At 42.6% G+C, this 26,496-nt stretch overlaps 1 protein-coding gene across 1 annotated transcript in view; it reads left to right on the forward strand.

Annotated features, from left to right (window-relative positions):
• RFTN1 (raftlin, lipid raft linker 1) overlaps window positions 1–26,496 on the forward strand; it is an 89,006-nt gene that overhangs the window by 56,281 nt on the left and 6,229 nt on the right. Inside the window, exons 7-9 of the mRNA XM_043507128.1 lie at window positions 3,868–3,983; window positions 16,994–17,097; window positions 18,570–18,651. Coding sequence (XP_043363063.1) covers window positions 3,868–3,983; window positions 16,994–17,097; window positions 18,570–18,651 — 302 coding nt within the window. The remainder of the gene's footprint in view (window positions 1–3,867; window positions 3,984–16,993; window positions 17,098–18,569; window positions 18,652–26,496) is intronic.

Below are 26,496 nucleotides of genomic sequence, written 5' to 3' on the forward strand. Positions count from 1 at the left end.
CCCCAACACACTCCAAAAACTTCCTGGATTGTCTGTACACTCTTGTATTGCTCTCCCAGCAGATGTGGGGAGGAATAGCTCAGTGGTTTGAGCCGTGGCCTGTTAAACACAGGGTTGTGAATTCAATCCTTGAGGGGGCCATTTAGGGATCTGGGGCAAAAATTGGGGATTGGTCCTGCTTTGAGCAGGGGGTTGGACTAGATGACCTCCTGAAGTCCCTTCCAACCCTGATATTCTATGTCAGGATGATTGAAGTCCCCCATGAGAACCAGTGGCTGGAAACTTCAATTAATTGTCTGAAGAAAGCCTCGTCTACCTCATCCTCCTGGTCTGGTGGTCTCTAGTAGATGCCAACCACGATATCACCCCTGTTGCTCTCGCCTTTAAACTTAACCTAAAGACTCTCAACAGGCTTTTCTCCAGTTTCATACTGGAGCTCTGAGCAATCATACTGCTCTCTTACATACAGTGCAACTCCTCCACCTTTTCTCCCCTGCTTGTCCTTCCTGAAGAGTTTATACCCATCCATGACAGTGCTCCAGTCCTGTGAGTTACCCCACCAAGCCTCTGTTGTTCCAATCACATCATAGTTCCTTGACTGTGCCAGGACTTCCAATTCTTCCTGTTTGTTTCCCAGACTTCTTGCATGCATGTACAGGCACCTAAGATAACTAGCTGATTGCCCTACTTTCTCAGTATGAATCAGGAGGCTTCCACTGTTGCACCCACCTCCTTGTGTTTCCTCCCGGTATCCCATTTCCCCACTTATCTCAGGGTTTAGGTCTCCATCTCCTGGCGAACCTAGTTTAAAGCCCTCCTCACTAGGTTAACAAGCCAGCCTGCGAAGATGCTCTTCCCTCTCTTTGTTAGCAATCCTCCTTCCTGGAATAACATCCCATGGTCAAAGAATCCAAAGCCTTCTCTCTGAAACCACCTGCGCAACCATGCATTTACTTCCACAATTCGATGGCCCCTACCTGGGCCTTTTCCTTCAATAGGGAGGATGGACAATAACACAACTTGCGCCTCAAACTCCTTTATCCTTCTTCCCAGAGCCACATAGTCTGCAGTGACCTGCTCAAGGTCATTCTTGGCAGTATTATTGGTGCCCACATGGAGAACTAGGAAGGAGTAACGATCCGAGGGCTTGATCAGTCTCGGTAGACACTCTGTCACATCCTGAATTCTAACTCCAGGCAAGCAGCACACTTCTCACATTTCCCAGTCTGGACAGTAGATGGCTGACTCCATCCCACTTAGGAGGGAGTCCCCGACCACCACTCCCGGAAGCGGTCAGCACCACATCCCTGCATTCCCTGTGGGAGGGGAGGGCAGAGGGCTCCGCGCACTGCTCTCGCCTGCAGGCATCACCCCCTGCAGCTCCCATTGACCAGGAATGTGGAACTGAGGGAGCTTTGGGGGAGGTACTGCAGGTGAGGGCAGCGCACTGAGCCTTCTGCCCCCTCCTCCCCGCCCCAGGGGCCGCAGGGACGTGGTGCCGGCCGCTTCTGGGAGCAGCGCAGCTTGGGACCAGGGCAGGCAGGCAGGCAGCCTGCCTGAGCCCCACTGCGCACTGCTGCCACCCTGGAGCTGCTCCAGATAAGCAGCACCGGGCTGGAGCCCACACCCATAACCCCTCCTGCACCCCTACCCTGAGCTCCTTGCTGCACACCTCCTGCACGTCAACCCTCTGCCCTGAGCCCCCAGCCCCCTGCCGCACCCCTCCTGCACCCCAACCCCCTGCCCTGAGCTCCCTGCCGCACCCGTCCTGCACCTCAACCCTCTGCCCTGAGCCCCCTCCCTGCAACCTTGCCCTGAGCCCCCTTCTGCACTCTGCACCCCCTCCTGCACCCCAACCCTCTGCCCAGAGCCCCCTCCTGCATTCTGCACTCCCTCCCGCACCCCAACCCCCTGTCCCAGCCCTAGCCCTTCATTCATGGCCCTGCATACAATTTCCCCAACCAGATGTGGCCCTCAGGCCAAAAAGTTTGCCCACCCCTGAGCTGGGCACGCTTTTGATGTGTTCTCCCTTGAAGGCAGCAGTGCTATCTTTCGAGCACCCAGTGTGTTCAAGACATTCCAAAGGGGGTGTGGGAAGGAGATGGGATCAGAGCAAAGCAGACTGGTATGGACAAACAGATATGTCAGGGGCGCAGCAGTGGGTGTGCTTGCTCCCTGCATGCCTGGGAGTTCTGGGGGGTACTGTGACACCTGGCTCTCCTATTGAATGGTGTGGCTCTACATCACCTCCTTTGTGAGCCATGGGCAAAAAGCAGCATGGTTTTATCATTGGCCTTTAAAAGAGGCCAGTGAGTTTGTCCAAATGGGTTGTCAGCTCTACATTCATGTAAGTGTAATTGTCAAAGAAATGCTGTGTGGATCGTTTCTGTTCCCTCCAGGTAAATGTAGATGAATCAAGACCCCAACTAAAGGAAATGATAGGAGCCTTGACAAGGCACTAGACAATAAATATAGGCATTGGGTCAGACTGAAAACATCTTTTCTAGCTCTAATTTGTATGGTTTACCTGCAATATTTCCAATAGCAAATATGACAACTACTAAAATCTTTTAATAACAGGTTTACTGAACAAAATGTACCCTTGGAGTCACTCTTCTATGGAGAATCCATCACTAGGTTTGCTTTTCTTTGGATGTGTGTGATTTTCATTAACTGTCATATCAGCTCTGTGTGATCTATTGTTTGGGCATATCTGGTTCCACTCCAAAATGACAAATTATGGCCATGTGCAGAAAATAATTTAATTAAAAATTAAAAGAAATTATGCTATAAAATGTCATTTTTTTGCGGGGAGAGAGAACATGCGCAAGGTCCTTTATAATCAGTCATCCAAAATAAATGAGTTATTTAGGAGCTATTTTAAGGCAGGCTGGCTGAAAACATGTTTTACTAAGAAATGTAAAAATAATTCACAGTACATTCTGTCATATACAGAGTAATCTTTTGTAATAGTTTTTGAAATAGATGTTGATTGTTTCATAATTTAGATTATTTATCTTACAAGGAACAGTAACTCAATTGCTTCTCAATTGTGTATCTTACAAAATAGCTCCTTAATGGAGCACATACTGCAAAACACTAAAGAAAGGAATTGGTTAGTGAGTCTACTTATGAGTACATGACTAAGGCCTAGGAGAACATGCTGCTAAAATTACTTAGTAATGATCTATGAAAACCAAAAGAGAGGCTGAACATGCAGTTATATATATGATTGAAAAGGGGTAGGGGACACTGGCCCTAGTGACCAAAATACTTTCATAATTCGTGCAATAGTTGTGAGCACATCTTTGTTCTCACACAATCCTTAATTTGCATATGCTAATAGTTACTTTGTGCATGTAGATTAGGTAATTGCGCTTGCAAGTACAGTGGGGTTACATGGCTTGTGTGGATAAGTAGATATATTCGTTAATATTGTAAGCATAAATAATGAGGCCTGTGAAAATTTGGCAGTAAATATTATGTCATATGGTCTTCATCCATATGCGTGTAAGTATGTGTATAACTTTAAGCATGTGAGCAGTCCCATTGGTTTGGGGCCTAACGTGGGCATATTTCATTTTGCATATTCAAACTGAAGTAGTTACGTTGTTGAAAATAAACACGTGAACACATAAGTGATCATGAAACTTGCTCTTACAGAATCAAGGGTATTCTTTAAAACTACAAGATGAATTAGTCTCATTCACTTTAGCTGAACTGTAATGTATGGGAGTCTCCGCCTGTGTCCTTTTTTATTAACATGCTGGGGGAAAAGAGCAGATTTTGATCATTAACAAAGAAAAATGCCTTGCTGTGTGTAAGGTGTCTTACCATGCAGCTTACTGAAACCTCTTGTTTTAGCAGATTCCATGCAGGGCTTGACAGATGGAGTGTTTGTCTTTGAAGATCTTTCCATGGAAGACAGTAAAACTATACAGGGCTATGATGCAATTGTTGTGGAACAATGGACTGTCCTGGAAGTAAGTATATAATTTACCATAATTTTGTTTCCACCATCACAGTATTGTAATATTTTTCTAAATCACAAGCTGGCAAGATGGTGTAATAGACTTCCATATACTTCATGGGTTACTGCCTGGTCTACACCGAGGGTGGTGGTGGGGGGGGTTGATCTAAGTTATGCAACTTAGTTGAGGTACTTAGACCTACTCACTGTGGTGTCTTCACTATGGTGAGTCGACTGCTGCTACTCCCCTGTTGACTCTGCCTATGCCTCTCGTGGTGGTGGAGTATAGGAGTCAATGGGAGAGTGCTCGGGGGTCGATTTATCGCATCTAGACTAGACACGATAAATCGACCCCTGCTGGATCGATCAGTGCCTGCCGATCCGGCGGGTAGTATAGACATTCCCTGAGGTAAAGAAAAGAGGGCTTGAAAACGTAATGACATGGTAAGTTAACCATAAGTGGAATGCGTACGTGGCTTAATAAGAGATGTTTCGTGTGTTGTACATTACAGTTCTCAGCTAAGCTGTTTGAGGAGCATGAGTGGTGGTGACAGATAGAACTCAAGACCCTTCTGTTCCAAAAACATGCCTCTGCTACATGAACTATAAAGAGAATCTCCATCAGTTGGCATGGCAACATAATCACAAATGCTAGCTCAAGTTCTAACATTACATTCATCCCGGGGGTAGTGGTACTAAAATGATCCTAGATAGATATAGATGCCATGAGTACACATAACTAGTAATAGCTTTGTAGTGACTTCTCTGGCCAACGCAAAAAGAACTGACAAGGGATGAGTAGAGATGCATCTTTGGCCAGAATGACGGTCCGCACTAACCAGAGTTGAGTGTTCGCAGATTAAAGGCGAGAAATGGGAGCAGAGCAAACTAAGCATGCAGCATATCACCTTATTACTATGAAGTCAGTAGAAAGATTTTTGGGATCAGGCCAAAAGGTGTATATCTCCAATTGCAGGCAAAACTAGTTCAACGAAAGTGAGCTTCAGAATTCTTTGCATCTAAAATGAAGGATCAAATGGAACAATGCATTTGTATTGTTATCCACATTTTTACTTTAATTTGCTTTTTGTATGTCTATGTCCTTGCTGCCAGAAAATAATAATATGTATTAAAAAAGATAATGGCTAAACTTCTAGTTTGCTATGTGGAGTAAAAGGGTATAAAATCTGGAGAGAGGCTTAAACAAAGCATGGTTTCACGACAAGTATGCGTAACAAAAAATGTTGGGCAACCACCAGTTTAAATACGTAAAATCCCAAGCAATTAAAAATTAAGCACCACCAATTTTAGTGATTATCAAGGGATGGCTTGTGGTGTAGTAAGATAAAATGGCCATACTGTAATGTTCAGAGATCTTATCAAAGAACAATACAGGCATTCTGTTAACCAGCTAGTGGTGGGTCCTCTTGTGGCTAAATGTGTCTGAATAAATAATTTGGGTATTCTGTTCACTGTTAATACAGATAGTTATACTCTTGAAAGTAAGTTGGAACAGGCTCTTTTTTTGCACATTTTTAGGGCTAAATTGTGGCATTAAGACAGAGCCTTGCAAAGAGTGCCTGTGTGCCTTTGCATCTCACAGAGGCATTGTATCCTAGTTGTGCACTATGCCTCCAGGTATTCTTAGGGAGTGCCCTTGCAGAAATTCCTACAGAAGCTGCAGCATATGCTTCTTTCCAGGGTAAGGAGGGGAATACCGCCATGGCCTTGCCTATGCCTTTCCAGTTTTAGGGTGACTGCTGTTTGTAACAGTGCTACACAGAAGCAGTCCTCATGCTCAGGAGCACACAATAAAACAGTGGTCCGCCCTTATTTGCTTATATAAGTGTAAGAGTCAGGGAGAGAGGTTCTTTCTGACCTCCCCTGTCTTGCTTACCCACATAGGGGCTAGGTACAGTCTAGCCTGTCTGTGCTTTAAGAATGCATTTTAACGCCAAGTTATTTCAGCATTTATTTTCGAAAGAGCTTGACTTTTATCCTGATAAAAATTCCAATTGTATAAATTGAATTGTTAAAGAGAGGATATATAAACAATTAAAACCCTTTGAAAGCTACAAAGCCTTTCTTGCTATAAACAATGCTTTACTTTGGTTTTCATAAATTTTAACTGTTTGGGTGTTAAGTATCAGGCAACTCATCTTGAAAACAATAAATACTTGTCTTGTGAATTTCCACAGGAAGCTTTGGAAGTCTTATTGGTTTCTTTCAAGGTACAAGCCTTAAAACTATATATTTTCTTTGCTATTGTTGTTGTATAATATTTTAAACATTTATAGCATTTGCTTCAGTTGGATTGTGGCAATTGTATTCTCTTCTTATTGATTATATCACTTGATAGTTTATCTTGATAGATTTTTGGGTTAGGTTTTCCTCACTGGCTGAGGCATGAGAATACTCCCCCCAAACCCTCTAAGACTTTTGAAAAGTGAAAATTGGAAGTGACTTCTAAGGGAGTGGAAACGATTCAAAAGACTTTTTTAAAAAAAGGCAAGAATGAACACATTTCAGAAGCCGGTGGGCCAACAAGCAGAAATGACTGACCTAAAAAAGAATGCCATGCATATCCGTATCCAGGGTGTGCTGCTGTTTCACCCCTCACATTTTGCCTTTGTAATTATCTGTCAGCCATAGTGGTTCTTCATAGAACATCTTTGGGATGGATTTTGGACCCAGTGCTAATTGAACAGATTCTCCAAGTCTCTTGAGTACAAAAAAGTTTTCAGATTTTTTTTTTCCTTTTCTAGGGCTAACTAATCCTCTTGAGCAAACACTTCATCAAAATGCAGAGTAAGATAGGCTCTTTGCATGCAGCATTATTCAGGCTATAGAAGGATATCCAGGTATAATTGTAGTACACTAGGTGTTAAAATCATCAGTACTCATACAGCAGGTAACATGCACATCATATGGGGTACACACCGTGTGGGCCAAATTAATCCCTTGTGCAGTTCCCTTGACTTGGTTGTAAGATAGGTCATTAACTGGATAGGATGTGGATTTGAATTGGGAGGATCTAGGTTTGTATAACTCAGGTGCCATGGCTAGATCATCACCTGATGTAACTTGAGATCAGGATGGCTTGGATGCTACCTGGCAATCCTGCTCTTTATGTTTGTGTTGATCCTAAGAAACTTGCATCCAAACCAATTCAAGAAGATTGAGAACCAATGAATTTATCACATAGCTAGAAAAGTATCTCAGAGGTTTATTGGGAAGTCATGTTAAGCTGGCTATCTATGGCATCCTTTCCCTTAAGAGACTTAGCCCAGTATTAGTATTCCTATAATTCTTACTGTTTTCCTTAGAGTCCCCAACTGAGATTGGGCCCCCGCCATGCTAGGTTCAAACACATTAAGAGACAGTCCCGGCCCTGAAGAGCTTATAGTCTAAATCAGTGGTGGACAACCTGCGGGCCACCTGTGACCCATCAGGGTAATCCACTGGCGGGCTGCAAGACAGCTTGTTTATATTGACCGTCCACAGGCATGGCCACCCGCAGCTCCCAGTGGCCGTGGTTCATTGTTCCCGGCCAATGGGAGCTCTGGGAAGTGGCAGCCAGCATGTCCCTGCGGCCCGCGCTGCTTCCCGCAGCTCCCATTGGCCAAGAACAGTAAACCGCAGCCACTGGGAGCTGCAGGCAGCTGTGCCTGCAGACGGTCAATGTAAACAATCTGTCTCGCGGCCTACCAGCGGATTACCCTGACGGGCCGCAGGTTACCCACCACTGGTTTAAATAGACAAGGTAGACAGTGGAAGGTGGAACAGAGGCAGAGAGGGGAAGTAAGCAAGTCAGTGGAAGAGATGGTACTGGAATTGGGAATGGCTGAAAAACAAGCATTCAGAAAAATGTTGAGGCTTTGACCTTTGTTTTCATTTTCCATCAGAACAAACTTTTATGAGAATGAGAGACACACTAACACCTAGGGTGGTGATTAGTGCTCATCCTGGAATATGGGGTATCCAGGTTCAAGTTTCTGCTCTGCCTGCTTTAAAGCAGGGATATCCAAATCCCAGGCAAGTGCCCTAATCTCTCAGGCTTTTAGAGTTAGTCTCTCGCTCTCTTCTCCATCTTTCTTGATGGAACTTTTAACTTACATAAATAGTTAAATATTCACTGGGTCAGCAAGATTGACTCTGTCCCTGTCATGTGGAAGGATCCCAGTTCAAGTCTGCTTAATTCAGAGCAGGGAATTAAATCTGCCTCTCCTATGTCTCAGATGAGTGCCCTGACCACTGGGCAGTTGGCTATTCTGGAATGGGTCTCTCTCTGTGATTTCTACCAGAAAGTCCATCCTGGACCTGAGAAAGTTTTGTCAAAGCCAATATGTTTCAATGAATAGACATTTTCTGACCAAAAAAAACCAAACAAAAACATTTACTGAAAATTTCCCAAGCATTTCTAGTTAGAACCCAGGCTGCCTGACTCCTACGCCAGTGTTCTGTCCAGTAGACCAAACTGTCTCCCAGCCAGATGTTCTTAGAATTCACCTTTGTTCACAGACAAATGCAGGGAAATCAAGTGGCCAGAGATGAAGATTAGATCACAGCTGGAGAGAGAGGGACTTTAGGTTCATGGATGACAGAAGAACTCACTGAGACACAGTGGAGTTATCTGGAACTTTAGTAAGTGCTTTGCCTCTACTACAGATGCACCAAAGAATCATGAGCAGAGTTTTCCAGAAGGGTGAAGTGTCTGGTTAATCCAGACTTTCTCATTCTTATGCAAGCTCATGGTTGGAGCAATATAGGCTATGCTCATCTTTTCTAAAATTCCATCCTGTTAGAACATGTCCGTCTTGCACCAGGCAGATGGAAGAAACATCCATGGACAGTCAGAAATTCATAGATAAATTGACTCCCATTTTGGGCTTATATCAGACCTGCTTATCTTGAAGCTTCAGAATTTTGGGGATGAAATGAGAATTGCATGTACATTTCAGTGTAATTTCTGGAGAGCTTATCCAACTTCCCTTGTTTGTGTGCTCCTTCTGGGGATGAGAACTGGCTTATCAAATATGTTGTTTCTTTAACTGTGCTCCAATTTAAAAAAATGCAGCCACAACTATGAAAGAAAAGATGCCATATATCTTTCAGTACCATCAATAATAAAGTAATAAATAAAAAGATAATAATAGCCTGCTTTTATACAGTGCTTTGCATCAGCAGATCTCAAAGCGCTTTAGAAAGATAAGTGAATCTATTGAGACTAAATAAAAGGTAAACTTTTCCAATAATCATAAAGGCAAATGAGGGGGAATTGGCATGCCTCTCTACAGAGAAAATATTGCCTGTTTAATTGCTATTAAACAACAGTAATGCTTCCAAGACTAATGGCGAGAACAAGCTGAACACTCTGATGCACTTGGAATGTGTGTAAAATGTCAGTTTGCAAGAGGATGTAAAGCTTGCAGCTGCCACAGTATGCGGTCCGCCAAGCAACTGACAGGATATAATAGTTCTGAGTTATTTAACTGTTTCCACTCAGACAGAACAGAACTCTGGTATCTTTGCAAATGACCAGAGAACTCTTAATGACTAAATGCTTCCTTCTACCCTATTGCTTTAGCCCTAAAAATGTCAGGCCACATTATTTTCACTACAGTCTGTAAGCTCTAGCATTAAAACATCTTTGATGGTTTTAATTCTGTTTGTGCAGGCAAATGTGGGTAGGCAGCTCTGATTAATCAAGAACTGTCTGGTTTCCCTTCTCTCCAACTCTAATCTGTCACCTTCTCTTTCCTGTACCCAAGAGACAACATGTTGACAAATTAACCAGTACTTTATTAAAATGAAGTGCTATAAACAATTATTTCAAATATTTGCATTGTTTCTCACTCGTGAGTAACAGTCATTCTGAAAATATTTTCCTTGACTAAAGGCTATTTCCCCACTGTGCATCTTCAGCTCTCGCTTCAATATTTTTTTTCTTCTATGTCTGCAGCGTGTTGACTCAAATTAAACTATAAGCTCCCAGATATATTGTGATGTTGCAGTGTCTGATAGAATGGAAATCATGTGATATAGTATCAGCTATAGGTGTGGTAAATGTTCATAACATGGTACCTATCCCAATAGACAAAACAAAGTTATTTCTTTCCGCTAAGACTGGGTGACAAGTTTCCTTAATTCAGTGCTCTTTCTGGAAATTTCTCTGGACATCTGGCCTTAATTTAGTTTTAAATCTGATCTACCTTAGATTCCAGTGAGTTTGATCTCCTCACTTTGTTACACTTGTCAGTCTGTGATCATGAGAGAGACCCATGACTAGAATAGCAGGAGGGTTGAAGGTGATGACTACTAAATTCAGTCCTATGAAAGGCCTGTACCACATAAAAGTAATCTGCTCAGTGGGGAAAATATTGGCGGTATGTCCTTTTTTTGCTCCTTTATCATGTATATACAGCTAAAAAGCTTGGGGAAGGGCACTGGGGTTTTTTTTTTTTTTGGTAATGTTTGTTTCTTACCTTAAAAAAATAACAAAAATGCCAAGTCTGATCTTCCCTTGGTTTTGCTGGAGGTCTTAGTTGAGGAATCTAGAAATGTGTATTCAGACCTTTTTCAGCCCTTGACTGCAAGGACAGGAATGTTAAAATTCTAACAAAGACAGCATTTCTTCTGTCTACTTATAGGGGGCTTGAGTTAAATAAGTGTTGCCAAAAGCAGGCAAAATACAAGAGTTTTAGACACTCTTAGTAATGATCACTTTCCCTCTTACTCATGTTTTGTTTTGGTATCTATGATTTTGTCATAAGCCTGTTAACTGTCCACTCATCCATAGAGTCTTCAAGGAAAAATTGGGAAGGGCAGACGCAGACCTGAATTTCCAGTCTGGAAACAAGCAGGAAAAAAACTCTTCTAGCCCTTCTTTATACTTCATAACGAACCAAAAAGGCGCAAATTCATTTCCATTCCCTCATCAGGTCACCTTTAAGCCATGCAGTGGAGATGGGAATGAAGCAGCTGAACAGGGAATTGGGTGCTGTGCATCCCCCTCCTCCAGACTAACTCTGAATAGGCCTGTACGTTGGAGGGATCTTTGGTGGCAGGCCAGGGGATCCATGACGACACACATTCAGTAGCCCCAACCCTGCATAGAGGAGGGCAATGGCTGCTCTTCCATCGACTGGAATAGTGATGGTGAAGGGTCTGCTCTTTAGCTCTGTGGACTGCCTAAAGACTGGGGTGGTGTGTGTGTGGTAAATTTCATACTCATGGAGTTGTCATTACAAAGGCTGATTACTTGGGCGTTGTCCAGGCAGGGGGATGAATTTCACCCTGAATGACTTGCAGTGGGAAGCTGAATGAACAACAATGAACAGTGTGTGCTATGAAATGTGCCTGGCTATCATCAGAGATACCAGTTCTTGAACAATAAATGAGCTAATTTTTTTCCAAACATTGTTGACTGACAGATAGTAGAACCAGTACCAAAGTGAAGCTATGTGAGAGTCTAGTAGAGCCTAATTAAACAGGTGTCACAAGAATATAACTACTGAAATACACCAGATGCATTCTATGGTCTAGATGAATTGGTTTAAAAAATTGTTGGATTATATTTCTCATACCCTATGGCCAAGAATGTGAAAGTTTCCCACAGTACTGGCTGTGAGAATTGCCATTGAAATGTTAGTTTAAAACATTTACAAAGACACTTTCTACTAATGAGTGAACTGTATTGGTGTGTTAGCCGCATAGAGCCATATTTACAGCTGAGCCTCTACTCTTCCTCCACTGTGCAAACTGCATCTCTACATAAACATGCCTGTGCTCTGCAGGTGCAAACACTAAGTGCGAGTACTTGAACAATCCTAATACGTGTGCATGTGTCAGGGGCTAGAATCTGCATCCACAAAACCCACTAGGGAAGGAGATTTACCATTGACATGCACACAGGTGTTAAGACTGTTCAGCAACACACACAATTTTGGACTTGTGACATTTGGGTGCATTTAGGAGCATGCAGTTTGGCCCATGCACAGTGGAGCTGGGGGATGAAGATGTAACTGATACAGCAGAATTTTTCTCATCTTCATTTAGCTAATCCGCAGATCCAAAATTCTTACAAAACAGCTGGTAGTCTCTCACCCCTGTTCTCAGTTAAATTGTCATAGCAATGTGCTGTAATGATTGTACTAAGGCATTGTTACTTTCTCAAAATATACACAGTGCACGTGTACCATGAACTAGCTGAACTACATCTGAACTACACCTGTCCAGAATAACTTGCGAAGGCCTCCCTGTGATTTTGTTGTAGTTTCTCACTGATGTCTGAATCCTGCGAACTGATCTGCGTGAGTAGATATCACTCACACCAGCTGGAAGTCACTGGGCTCTATATGGATGCAGGGGTTTGCCCAAGCTGATGAGTTTGCAGGACCTGTGTCTAATTTAGAAAGCTGGTAATCCACAGTGGACTTCCCAGTCAGTGCAAATTAGCAATGTTCTGTTGTGCTATGTATTGAAATTTAGGATGATCCCAATATGAGAGCAGGATAGTTCAACTTTTATTGCTGTACGATACCCAGACACATAGCTTCTCTTTTGCTAACAATAAATATCGTTTTAAAATAGATCAATAATATTATATGATCAGCCCAAATGACTTTATGGGAAGAGTGCAAAAATAGAACAGAAATATCATTAACAACTCCATGTAAAGGATTATTTCACCTCATAATGCACGGAGGATGTAAAACATTCCCCACAGACCCTCACCAGCCTGTTCTCAGCGAGCCAGACACATTTGTATTCCTCTCTCTCTTTTTCTGTGGTGCAAATCCTGCTCTCCCCACTTCCCCTTCCCATGGGGCTATGGAGAGTCATAATTGCAGTATGACTGGGGAGAAGGTTGTCCAAATCTGACACGGGTGTATTCCCTGTATGATTATGAGGCTGCTAGGTGCTATGGCAATACAAATAATAAATAAAAATAATTGACAATCCATCTCCCCACACAGAGAAGCAGGGGACAGTTACAATTTGTCTGTGTTTCTGCTCCCCATCCTGATTGCCAGGATTCCTTTTCCACCTCCAAACCCTATCGTTCTTTTTAGTGCACAGCTCATCCGGATTTGCCTTACTTGCTTTATTAAGACTTATTTAATGGGATGCTCCACCTTTTATTCCTTAATCTTGGTCTCTTGGTCAAAATAAATCATTTTGACTGAATTTTTTTCAGTCGTACAAGAACTTAGCAGTCTTTTTTTGTGTGTGTGTTGCTCGGTGGCTAAAACTGCAAATGTAGAAGAAAATGAATGTTGTGAATACAGTATGTTGTATGGTTTGCCCTAGATATTATCTTTACCTTTTTTTAAAATCAGATTTTAGGAATTTCTAGTTTTCTAGTGAGCTGAGACTATTGTGGGGGAAAGAAATGTTGAAACCAAACAGCAAAACAATAAATAAAAATGAAATCTTATTATATGCTGCAAATCATGGAAAAAACACAACTCAATGTGTTCTAGTTTTTTGACACTCAAGGTGTGATCAGAGATTACTTATCAACCACAGGAGAGTGGGAAGTGAGTTAATTACAATTTTGCTCCCTTCACAGAATGAAATGTCTCCTAGTTTGATACAGGGTATTATTTGTGCACCTTCTTTTTCATCAGAGCTCTGTCATGTACTTTCTACTACTTCTATCTAACTAACCCTGAGCTTCAAAAACATCCTGATTACAGTAGTTAAATCTCATGCTCTTCTGTATTTGAACTTAATATAGCTACATTTAATATAAGAATATAAATTACATTTACTAAAAGATTCAAGACTGCTTTTTGGTGCATGGCAAGATTGTGCTAAAATTTACTGTGTATTTAGATTTTTTTGTGTTGGAAAGAACTATAACTGTGGCACTTCGGCATGATACCACACTCAGGCTTATTATGAAGATGTGTATTCCCATGTGTCTTAGCTATGACTCCTGGTGGAACACAAGTTCCAGCTGTGATACAATTACACATCATGGCCTCTTTTTGCCCTTCCATGTTAGTGCCTCTGTGGCTCTTGGTTCTAAAGCTGCTAGTACCGCCAGTGAAGAGTTTGAGCTCCACTTGAAAAAAAAATTACTTAAGGTGAAAAAAGGCTGCTGTCCTCTCCCCTACCTACCACCACTGAACAGAGCTAGTTGAGATGGGGCAGGAGGTTTGTGCCTGCAGATCACTGGCATGGTGACCTGGGGAGAGGTACTTTGGCTGATTCCACAGAGGCATTAGTTGACTTCAGCAGAACTGTTAAGGAGGGCCATGGAAGTGATTCTAGGACCAGGTATGTATCTTGGCAGGGTATGGACATGCTTTCTCATGGGTGCTAGAAACCTAGCTGACTGGTATTAGGAAAAAAGGGTGCATAAAAAGACACCATGAGACTAACACTTACAGAAAACAGAAACCACCTTTAGAACAATTTCTATCTACCCTTTTCTCCTAATCCTTCCCCTTCAATTTTCTTATACACTTCAACCTTCTGAACTAATAAATGCTTTAATTTTGTTGAACCCTAGCCTGCTCTTTTCTCTCTCTAAGCGTCTGTTGAGAAATATAACATCGTCTGCTACAGGTGATGCATAGATCTGACAAGTCAGACAGGTCAAAATCCCACAGGGTTTCATTGTCTTGCCGCCGCAGGAGCCTGGCTGTGGCAGGAGACAACACATTGCTGAAATGGTTCGGCTCCTGCAGCAGCCAAATGTGATTTGTGTTGTCGTGGTGCTCTTCCTGGTTGCCATAACTACTCTCGGATTTTGACATGTTTGTCACATTTCTCGATGAAACAGGAAGGCTGTCTTTGATAATCTTAGCCCTGAGGTGCTGAATCTGAAGTCTGAATCATTCCTGCACCATCAGACATTACTTAGGGCACAAAAAAGGCTCCACCATCCCTGTCTGTCCTGAGCCACTCTTTGCATGTCCTTTGTTGTTAAGTCCCAAAAGTTTTCCCGCTCATGGTACTGTGCAATAGAGGGATTTTTTTTCAATCAGCTCCTTTTGCAGCTTCCCCGTGGCATGCCTGCCACAGCAAATGTTCTGGTTTCAGTCTTTATACTTGTCCTGGATATTACTATCTTCTTTTCTGTATAATTCTGGAGATAAGGAGTTGTTGAGCTCTCTGACAAATCTCCGATTTTGTTATAAATTCATTCCAAAATACCTAATATTTTCCTAGTATTTGCTTTCAAAGGCATTTGGACATGTGTCTATACCTTTAATAGATTTTCCTCAGGCACTGGGCCATTTTAAAAACTGGAAAGAGGAAAAAGTCAGTTTGGCACCTGGAGGGAGGGAAGACAAAGATGATGGGGTTGGTGGAATCTCTGATTTGTGCAGCTCTGAGGCTCTCTAAAACACGGCACTTCTGCTCTCATGGTAGACTTGAAGAAGTTCTGATAAGCTTCTGAGGAAATGAGTCAGAAGCTAAGTTAGAATTTATCTTTTCTCTTAAAGGCCATCTTCTTTCTTTCCTGTATCTTCATGCTGTCTTATATAAGGTGATGCTGCCAGTCCTTGCAAATATGTCTCATCTTTGTAAGTAGGTGTATCATTGTGAGCATCTGACAGCTTTTGAGAAGAAACCCAAAGCAAGGTTAATCCAATGTGTGCTCATGTGCATATTTTAGGACAGATTTTCAAATCATGGCTTTCCTTTAAATGGGTGCAGTTTTGCTCCTTCAGTTAGTTCATATACAGTTTAGGTCATGTAAGTGATTAATTACCTAGCTATACCTGCCTTTCAGTTATATAGATATCTAAGTGACATAAATCGCATGCACAAAAAGGAAAGCCCAATTAAGACTGAAAATCAGGTCCTCTGTTTAAAATACTACAGTAGGATATGAATTATGTCTGTTCAAATTATTGTTATTAAAATATGTATAGACTTTGATTTGAACTAGTGTAGTGAAGTAGAACCTTACTGATTGACACTGATGACTGGTAAAACTATGATGATTTACCCTGTTTTGAGACTTAACAAGAAAATGAACACACACACACACACACACACTCATAGCATCACAGAATGTATTTGTGTATTTATTTTGGCAAGCAGAATTTATACTGTCATATAGTATAATAGTATTTGTAGTGACAAGTGTATTATCAATTTATGATAATACTTCAGTAAGATTGGTAACACTGAAGAGTAAATGTGCAATAGATTATTTTGTACGATTAGTGCTCCCTATGGCAATCTTTACTGAGACTACTGTTTGTTCCTTTTGAGCGAATTATTGGGTTTATAGATTAGCAGAGGGAGAATTAGCAAGGGTCTATTGTACAGCATCTCTGAGTGAAGCTAGACTTTTACACTGAAAGGTAACATTTTGGTCTCGCCCACGTATTTCCTGATTCAGAATAACAAATAGGCAATGTTTATTTGCCTGTGGTGACAAAAGGAATAAAATAAATTGTACTTATATTTTCTTTCTGCTGCTGGATGCAAATAACATGGGTTCATTACCACCATAATGTCATTTAACTCCCCATGAAATGCTTTGAAATCGGAGGGCCAAATTTAGCTCTCAGCTCTGCTGGTGTAAAGCAGAAGTTAACTTGCTTGTCTTCAGGAGAGTTGCTCAGGATTTACACCAGCATCGTCAAGAGCAGAATCTTGACCACACAGTGTAATGCATTTTTGTGCCGCATGAATTCCTTTTTGTTTGCAAGGATGTAATTCTTCTTTTTTCAATGAAGATTGCAGGAGGCCACTTGTCCAAGGGAGCTCTGATAAAACAAAATGAATTAGCCCTGTTTATCTGATTCATCAGCTGTCACAAGGACGGTTTAGAGCCCAAAAAGAAATTTCATATTTGCACTGTTTAAACAAATATATTTAACTCTTCAGCAAGAACTGGAGAATGAGCCTACATGTCTTGCGTTTTCAAATATTTTCTTAACTTGCAAAAATGATCTAACTTTGTAAAGAAACAACACAAAACACTGTTTTAAAAAAAAACAATTGTCACACATCAAGCGATAATCCTAACAGTTGATTTTTCTTCCCCAGGGAGTTGAAGTGCAGACAGATTATATTCCACTGTTGAACTCTCTCGCGGTGTATGGTTGGCAGCTGACTTGTGTGCTTCCTACTCCAATTGTAAAGACAAACAGGTACTGTGTGGGCACTGCATTTTGGTTAAGTAAGTCTCTGTAGCAGCATGTTAGTTTGTGCTGACAGCTCCCTGTTCTCCTAGCATATAGTTCCCTGCACATGTGCACTAAGCTGTCCAGGAAAGCCACATTGCAGCTGTCACTGGGCCAGTCTGAGTGCTTCTGTCCCCACCTCTGCCCTGTCACAAATCTTGCTGGGCAGGAAGGGGGTGGGGGTTAGAATGCTGCCAGACTTGTATGTGGAGTGCGGGGTTGCAGGTGTAAGTTCTTAGCTCCATTTTTAAAAAAAATAAACTAACGGTGGTTCCCTTTGTCGAGTGGTGTGGCCTAGTGGTTGAAGCACATGTTGTCTTTCATCAGTAGCTATCAGAGCAGTGTGTGGGGTTATACATCATTTGCTGCAGTAGCTCAGCAAAAGTGGGTGAAATAATACGGATCGTACTGTAGTAGCCTTCAGTTGGAATTTCCTTTGTTGGTGGGTTTTGGTCATTTTTATATCTACTTTTACATCATAAGCATAATTATATTAATAGAAATGTAAATAGTTTTAAAACATTCTTAATGGGGACTGGCTAAAAATACAGGCATGTGACAGAAGTTGATCCTTACTGCACATTCTGGAACTGCTCTTCAAATAGGTGACTTCATCAGTCATGAATAAAAAAAATAGATCTATATGCCAAGTTGTTGTTTATTAAAGCACCAACATTGTGTCCAGTGGTGTATGAGACTCAGACAAAGACAATTCCTGTCCTTGAATGCTTATAGTCTATAGAGACCAAACACACTGGGAAAACCAGTGGAAGGAGTTATTCTAATCTAATGTTTTTCATACACTCTTGAATAAATCAGTGGATGAAAAATCACAAATAAGGATTTTTAATCCCCTTTTGCAACATTGTGCTGTGTCCTCCCTTCTTTCCACTCCTTTCTGTCAACCATTTTATAATTACCTTCATAAAATGCTTCAGATTGGTCGTTAGTGCTGATTAACGCACAGACTGAGTAATGGAGGCATTTGGCTTTGCCTCGTGCTTCCCTACACACCTGAGCTGTGCATTAATCAGTGCTATCACTATTGCAGAATCTGTCAGCTCTTATTGCTTGGCTAGTAAAAGCACACTGCAATGTGTAATTGACATTGTAGTGCACATAAAGATTATTGTGCATGTCACATAGACTGATTTTTTTTCAAAAACTTTATTCTGTGTTGATACTTGAATTCTAAAACATTTGGAAGAAAAAACATCAGCGATTGAACTGGGATTTTAGGCGCATCAAATTAGACATGAGCCTAAATTAAGATGATGGTTCCCAACAAATACCATCCATATGCATTTGAGACAGGAAAATGTTTAGGTTATTTCTGGTGGTTCTCTTTTGCCCAGTTTAAGCAAATGACTCAGGTATTTCTTGGATTTTGAATCCTACTTTGTATGAGCTTGACTCATTTTCAGGATTATGTTTTACAGGGAGGGGAATTTAGCCACTAAGCAGATTGTCTTTCTTCAGAGACCCTCTCTACCCCAGAAAGCAAAGAAGAAAGAATCTAAGGTAAATGACCTTGAATTCCTGTGTACATTTATTGTGGCAGTACTTTAATATTCTAATTGATTTTCCACAGCAGTTTCAATATTTCTAATCACTTAGAAGGTTTGCTGAATATTATCAGAATACTTTAGAACTCTGGTGTGAACTATTAAACCAAAGAAATAACAAAATACTCAAAGGACATGAAAGGTCATGTGATTCCCTTCCATTGGAGGGAGCTAGAGACTATGTGGTCTACTAAAAACAATAAACACAGCGAGGAATTGGAGTGGGATTTAGGAGATGTAGGCTGAATGCCTGGTTGTGCCACAGACTTCCTGTGTGATCTTGGGCAAGTCACTTAATTTCTATTTGCCCCTCTTCATGATTTGTGCGATGGGGATCGTAATATTTCTTTTCTCCCACCCTTTGTCTGCCTTATCTGTTTAGATTGTAAACTCTTTGGGGCGGAGGACTGTCTCTTGCTATATTTTTGGACAGAGTCTGGTAGAGTGGAGCCTTAATCTCAGTTGGAGCTTCTAGGTGCTTCTGAAATATAAATAAATACGAACATATGAGATTGGGAGAATTTCACTAACCTATAAAAAGTAACCAAACCAAGCTAGCATTAATGGAGCATGCAGCTGACAGGTATCAGTGCATCTTCATTTTATTCCCACTTCCCTGAGGAGTTTCACTTCCCTTTATTAAATGAGCAGCATGCAGAAACCCTGGCCCAAACATGTCATACTTTAAAGGATAGGAGAAAATACAGAGATTTGTACAAGGCAAAAAATGGCAGATTGCCGACCAGCAGGTCTTGTTCACATGTGTTTCACCTTTCCCAACCTGCATGCAAGGGAGCCAAACAAGTGAAGTATGAAGATGAAATACAACCCATCTAGTGAAAGCAAGCCATTAGAGGATGATGAAGCTACTAGTGCTGCCTCCATTTCATTCCTGCTCTATCTACTTCAGCTACTCTAACATTAGTTACCAATAAATGGGATGACACCTGGGGACCATTGAGAAGTTCAGCTAGTGCAGAATGTTGAGCCCGCTTATTAAGTGGAGTTGGACATTAGGAGTAGAGCTGGCCAAAACACAGGATTTCCAGTTCACAGGAAATTTTGTAGTTTTAAAATTTGGTTTCATTCCGAATGGGAATTAATTCAGTTTGTTTTTTATTTCCTATGAACCAGAAATCCCCCCAAAATTTGTTTCAGAATCACTGACATACGGAGTTTCCAAAGTGAAATCTGCTCCCCAGTCCCAGACAGCTACTGAGTAAAATTGACAGTCTTGTCAGTTTCATCACTATTACTAGCAGCATCAAAACTGACAAGACTGTTGGTTTCACTGTCCTACTGCCAAGGCTCCCAGGGTCTACAGTTCTGAGGTAGTCCCACCATGTGGACTGCTTTTAACCAGGATGATTTGTTGCTCAGGATAGCCTTTTTCGTAACTGTTGGGCATCCACTAGGATGTTCTTGATCAATTACCAGTTTTTGGTAACACTTCCCATTTTAAATTTATATTCCCAGTCAGTTATAGTGACAATTAATTGACTTATTCTTTGAAAAATCAGCCTCTTAAAGTTCCAAATAAACATATTACTAGTTGGTGCCATATTCTGTTTGCACAAAGTAAATATAATCAGATCATGATCACTAGTATCTAGGCAACCACTGATTTTTAGGCCTGCTATTAAGTCACCTTTGGCCATCAGAATGAGATCCGCTATTGAGTTCCCTCACCCCAGCATATTGGTTTCAGGACTTTCTGTTTTAAGAAATCATCAGCTATTAATGTTTAGAAACTTTAAGGACATTTCGTTACTGGTTATGTGAGATGTCCAGCAAATGTCCACCAGGCTGAAGTTACCCACGATAACACAATTTTTTCCTTCTACCCTTTATGGGCAGATGCCTAAGGAGCAGTTCATCCTGCTCACTAGTGGAATTTGGTGACCTGTAAACATATACCCGCCAGTAGCCCATCTTTGGTTTTACTAGTTAGAACTTTAATCCGTAAGCTTTCAAGGTCATGTGATTCTGAATCCTCTATGACTCTGTGTAACACTTCCCAAGAGTAACAAGGGTTGGGAGGCACCTCGCTACCACCTGCCCTTAGCATGAAGAAGCCTTATCTGTGCCTGTTATGTGTCAACTCCCTGACTCCACCAGCCCTGGGCAACACAAGCACTCCTCTCTCAGCCAGGTCAGATGCCACTGGCCCTCTGCAAGTCAGTGATAGGCACACCCAATTGCCAAGCCCTCCGAGCATCCCCCAGGAGCGTCTAGCCCTTGGTCCATTGGACATTCACAGAATTCACAGATTTGCTGTTCCCAAAGAAGCAGAACACTCCAGCTTACCAGTTTCACCTCAGACCACAGTTCCATTTAACACGCAGCACTTAGATATATTTATGGGAAAAACAAGCAAAAGTTTATTTAACAAAGAGAAGAGATTCAAATGATGGCAAGTAGAAATATTGGAAACAAATAGTTACATATAAAATAATTTCATAAGTTGCATTCTAGAACCTGGATTTATTTAACAAGTTACTTTCCTGTCTTGTATAGCAACGCCCATCCCAAAGTCCTCCCAGCGTTTCACAGCTAGGCTCAGTTGTGATCTTCTGTTTGTCACACTGCCAGCTTGCCTACTCAAGGAAGGGTGCAGGGGGAGGTACTGTGCAGGGGAGAATTCTGCCCCCCACATATACTCCAACAATTCATTCTCTTTACTCATAAACAGGATTCCTCCTGCAGTTTTATTTCTTCTTGTAAATTTCCTCTCTTGAAGATTTCACAATCCCTTGATTAGCATTTTGGCTCCAGATGCAAATAGATCTATATTGTGCCACACAATGCCCAGACAGGGAAATAAGCATTTATTACATCCTGTCTGGAAGGAATCAGTCTGAGTCGCATCATCTCCTGGTTACCTGCCTTAAGGCATAGGCTTTGTGACTATAACTTCTATTATAGATACATAGCTCCTTAAATATTAACTGTACATACATTTCAAAATGATTTGATGATCAGTGGACTACTGGCGCTCAGTAGAGTCCTCACCTACCACCCTTTGTGAATTATTATGTGCATACCTGACGCAGGGGATCCATGTAAAACTCTGTGCATCTCCTGTGCCCTCTGCCAATTGGCATCAGGAGGTCCCTGGGTAACACTCTCCTGTGTCTTCGATTTAAAGTGCTACCCCCTCCTCTTTTTCCCTCTATTTCTATGGAATAAGTTGTAACCATCAGTTTTAATGTTCCAGTCACATGAACCATCCCACAAATTCTAGTAATACCAACCATATCATATTTCTTCTCATACATGAGCATCTCCAACTCCTCTTGTTTATAACTTAGGCTCCTAGCATCAGAATATAGATGATTAAAAATGTGTCCTTTACCTTTTGTGCTTGGATTTGTCATATGCATGACACCATGTGGCTGGTTTATATATTTGGGTGTTGGCACCACAATTGCACCATTAACACCCTCTGCCTTTCTGGCGCAATGCTCTGGGCAGCGAGCTCCTGGGGCAGCGCAGCTGCGGAGCCCAACCTGACCTAGTGCTCTGTGCTGCGTGGTGGTGTGGCTGGCTCCATCTGGGCGGCGTGGCTGTAGTGACACCAGCCACCAGTGCTCCAGGCAGTGTGGTAAGGGGGCAGGGAGCGGGGGGGTTGGATAGAGGGCAGGGGAGTTTGGGGTGGTGGTCAGGGGGCGGGGGTGTGGATAGGGGTTTGGACGGTCAGAGGGCGGGGAACAGGGCAGTTGAATGGGGGCAGCAGTCTTAGGGGAGCAGTCAGGAAGGAGAGAGGGGGTTAGATGGGGCGGTGGGGGGCAGTCAGGAGCAGGGGTTCTGGGGGCAATCAGGGGACAGGGAGAAGGGGTGGTTGGATGGGGCAGGGGTCCTGGGGTGACAGTCAGGAATGAGAGGAGGGTTTGGATGGGGGCGGCGGGGGGCAGTCAGGGGCAGGAGCTCCGGGGACGGTCAGGGGACAGGGGGGTGGATAGGGCAGGGGACCCCGGGGGCCATCAGGGAACGGGGGGGTTGGATGGGGCAGGAATCCTGGGGAGGGGGTCATCAGGGGAAGAAGCGGGGGGGCGGATAGGGGGTGGGGGCTGGACCGTGCCTGGCTGTTTGGGGTGGCATAGCCTCCCCTAACCAGCCCTCCATACAATTTCCCAAACCCGATGCGGCCCTCAGGCCAAAAAGTTTGCCCACCCCTAACCTAAAGAGTCTCTCCTTTCAACTTCAGAATCTTGTTTATTCCTGTGGTGATGTCCTTTGTCTTTGCTCCTGAAAGGCAACAACAAACTGTCTTGCTGTCCTTCTAGCCCTTGCAGAATGTCCTGTCCATTCTCTTTAGCATGTAATCCCCACTGAGGATTGTCTTGCTCTCTGGCCAGTTGTGGATATGCTCTCTTGAACTTGTCTGAGTCCATCTAGTTTGAGCTGGGCAACAGTTCTCAGGTCTTTTCTCTGCTGTCTGTAGGTCCTTTGCTCCAATTTGGTCTTGCTGGTTGTTCTTTTCAGATGTCTTACTCAGCTCATCGTAGTAATTCGATATATCCAGCTGTGAAGATGCCCTTTGGGTTCTCCTACTTCTGGTGATGATAAATTTCTTATCTTAATTTCCTTGTCCGCCCTTGGCACCTGATTCTGTTACCATTCCCTGTGGGATTTTCTGAAGTATTGATCAGAAAATCCTCCATATCCCTGGTGCTTTGCAAGGTAGTCAGCTGTTCCTCAAGACCACAAACCTTCACCTCCATCAGGGCTACCAGCTTGCACTTCATACAGACAAAGTCTCCTCTCTCTTCATGCAGGAAGCAGAAGATGGGCACATCCACTGCAGACCACTGATGACTATCAGACTAGCTAATGACTCTCTTTCCTTGTTGCTGAGTCAAAACCGTACTTATAAAGCAAAAATCCCCCAAACTCCCTCCTGGAAACTCCACTATTAGCTGCTCACTGTTGCCACAGCTGAGATCAGCAGAGATGCTCAAGCTCCATCCCCCTTAATATAAAAAGAATAAGCTGCTGGCATGGTGTCCTTTTATGTTAGAATTCACTTCTGCTACTTGGTTAGCCGGAGCCCAGATTTATTACTCTTCTAGGCATGCTGCAAAGCCTGTCTTTCTCAGGCCTTTTAGGGGGAGCTGGGCTGAGGGTTGGGATGTTTATCATCATGGGCAGTGCTTTTGTTTGCTTTGTGAGTTTTTAATGAAAAGGATGGGAACCTATAATAGATATTAGTATAAATTCAAATAGATAAATCCATAACTAATGAGTTGACGATAGTGGCAGCTGCAAACCACCAAGTGTGACTGAAAAGATTATTTTTACATATACCATTGAAAAGATTCATTCAGATTTTACAAATGTCTATTGATAAGAGATTATTTACATGCAGGAAGTCTGAAATAAAAGTAGTACAAAAATACAAGTAATAAAATATGATGGTTTTCAGTCAAAGGTTCAAGAAAAATATGGGAGAGGTAAAATCATCCAAATTCATACTAGTTCTATAAAAAGCTCTCATTGTTATTCAGCTGCTGGTAAACGCCTGACATAAACCACCTTACATTTGATTCAGTTGCTAAGCATTCTGCACAGCACAAAAGCATAGGCACTAAGATCAGATAGCTTTATTTAATTTTTGATTACAACATGTTTAAAACTTTCTTGTAGATAAACACTTGGAGGGGGAAAATATGAGGTGCTGATAAGATTAAAATGAAATTGCAGGGGTGGAAACTAAATCCTTCATATGAACTAATCTGGTGCTATGTAGTTCAGCCAGCTGAACAGAAAGGAAACGTAGAAAGAATTGTACAAACTCTCCTGTGAGACAGCGATAATGGTATCTCTCATTGCCCCATCACAGGGTGCAGATTTAATCTAATTACTCATAAAGTTTATCTGCTGTTTCTTGAGACAAAATTAAGGCTCATTTCAGCAGAAATTAGGCTTCATGAACATTAAACCCTGTAAAGGCTGACCTTAGTTCAGAAAAAACTTTTTAACATTTTGGGCCTGATATGTAGCCTCTACTCAGGGAAAACTCCAAATGATCTAAATGGGAATTGTGGGTGCCCAGCACCTCTGAAAATCAGGACACTTTTTTTCAAGTGTCTAAATTTAGACACTCAAGTTAAAAAATTGTGGTGTTCACTTTAATATATTTATATGCAAGATACATTTGGTGAACTACATCTAGGCTCAAAGAAAACATAAAAGAATATAGGCTAAATCTAGCTACTGTTAGGAGATTTTTTGCTCCCTCAGAGTTTGGCCAGCTGGAGCATTACTTCAGCATTACAAAGTAAGGGTCTCAACCATGCCTCTGTATGCTTGCAAGCAATTGCATGTGCAATTAACTGTGGGCATAACATACGGGATTTACACAACTACCTTATCTATGAGAAGAACCGGATCACAAATGGCAGACTTTGTGCTCACAGTTATTTGTGGGCTTAAAACTGTGGGTGCAAAATGGGGAAGGCTGGTTTTCAAAATTTGGTTTGGAAAATGTTTTTTCTCTAAGATATCATTTTGGGTGGTCCTCTTGCATCAGATTGCTAAGGAGGGCAAAATCTTTGTGAACATGAGCTGTCCTCTTGGTGGTCTTTGGTATAGACCTGTAGCACTGGGAAAATGACTTCTGGACTCCAGCTGGACAGGCAGATGAAAAAGCTAAGGTCCACAACCTCCCATATTTTATGTAGTATGGAAAGCATGGATGCCAAAAGAACTGCAAATGTGTGAGGCAAAATGCCCTTCACCAGCCTAACCTTCCCCTGTCCTCACCAACCTGACCCTCCTGGACTCCCTCCCTTCTCCCCCGACTCCTCCCTGCTGGTGAGCTCTCAGGTAATGGGTCCATCCCACTTCCTGGATCTGCCCAGTCCCCGATAGGAGCAGCTGCTGAGGTTTTGACAGCTGGCAGGTGAGGGCCCAGCTGTTGGCATGCAGCACGATGCAGAGTGAGACCTGGGTGCTGGCAAATTGGTGAGGCAATTTGTTTAAATAGTGAAGTAACTAACCACTTGAAAGTTTCGGCTGACTTTGCTTGGGAAGGTTGACTTTCCTTCAGGGATGAGGCAGATAAATCCTTTGTCCTCCGACTAATTTTTGGATATTATAAGCATATTACACCTATTAGGGGTCAGGAAGGGATTCTCTCCTCCCCATTGTTTTTTTCTTTTCATCCCTCTGAAGCCTCAGAGATGGTCACAGCTGGAGATGGGACACTGGACAGAGTTGGCCAGTGCTCTTAGGTGCTTGGCTAGCTGGTTCTTGCTCACATGCTCAGGATCTAACTGTTTGCCATATGTGGGGTCAGGAAGGAATTTTCCCCTAGGTCTGATTAATAGATGCATACATTTTAAGGCCAGAAGAGATCATTATGATTATCTAGTCCAGGGGTCAGCAACCTATGGAATGCATGCCAAAGACGGAACGCGAGCTGATTTTTAATGGCACGCTGCTGCCTGCCAGGTCTCAGCCGCCAGCCCCGCTCAGCCCACTGCCGAACCCAGGCTGGGACTCTGGCAGGCAGTAGCATGCCATTAAAAATCCTGCCCCTCCTCCTCCTCCCCCGGGGGCAGGGTGAAGAAGCTTGGTCCTGCTGGTGGCTGCTGCAGGGCAGGCAAGGTCCTCCCTCCCCCTCCTCTTCCCCCAGCGTGCTGGGTTCCTGCCCCATCTCCTCTCCCTCCCTGCTGCCGATCAGCTGATGGCCCCTGTGGGGGAGGGGGAGCAGTGGAGCCACAGTGCGCTTGCTGCTCTGGGAAGGAGGCGGAGAAGAGGTGGGGATGAGGCCTTGGGAATTGGGGTGGAATCAGGA

This window comes from Dermochelys coriacea, chromosome 2, assembly GCF_009764565.3.
Source record: "Dermochelys coriacea isolate rDerCor1 chromosome 2, rDerCor1.pri.v4, whole genome shotgun sequence".
Classification (NCBI taxonomy): domain Eukaryota; kingdom Metazoa; phylum Chordata; order Testudines; family Dermochelyidae; genus Dermochelys; species Dermochelys coriacea.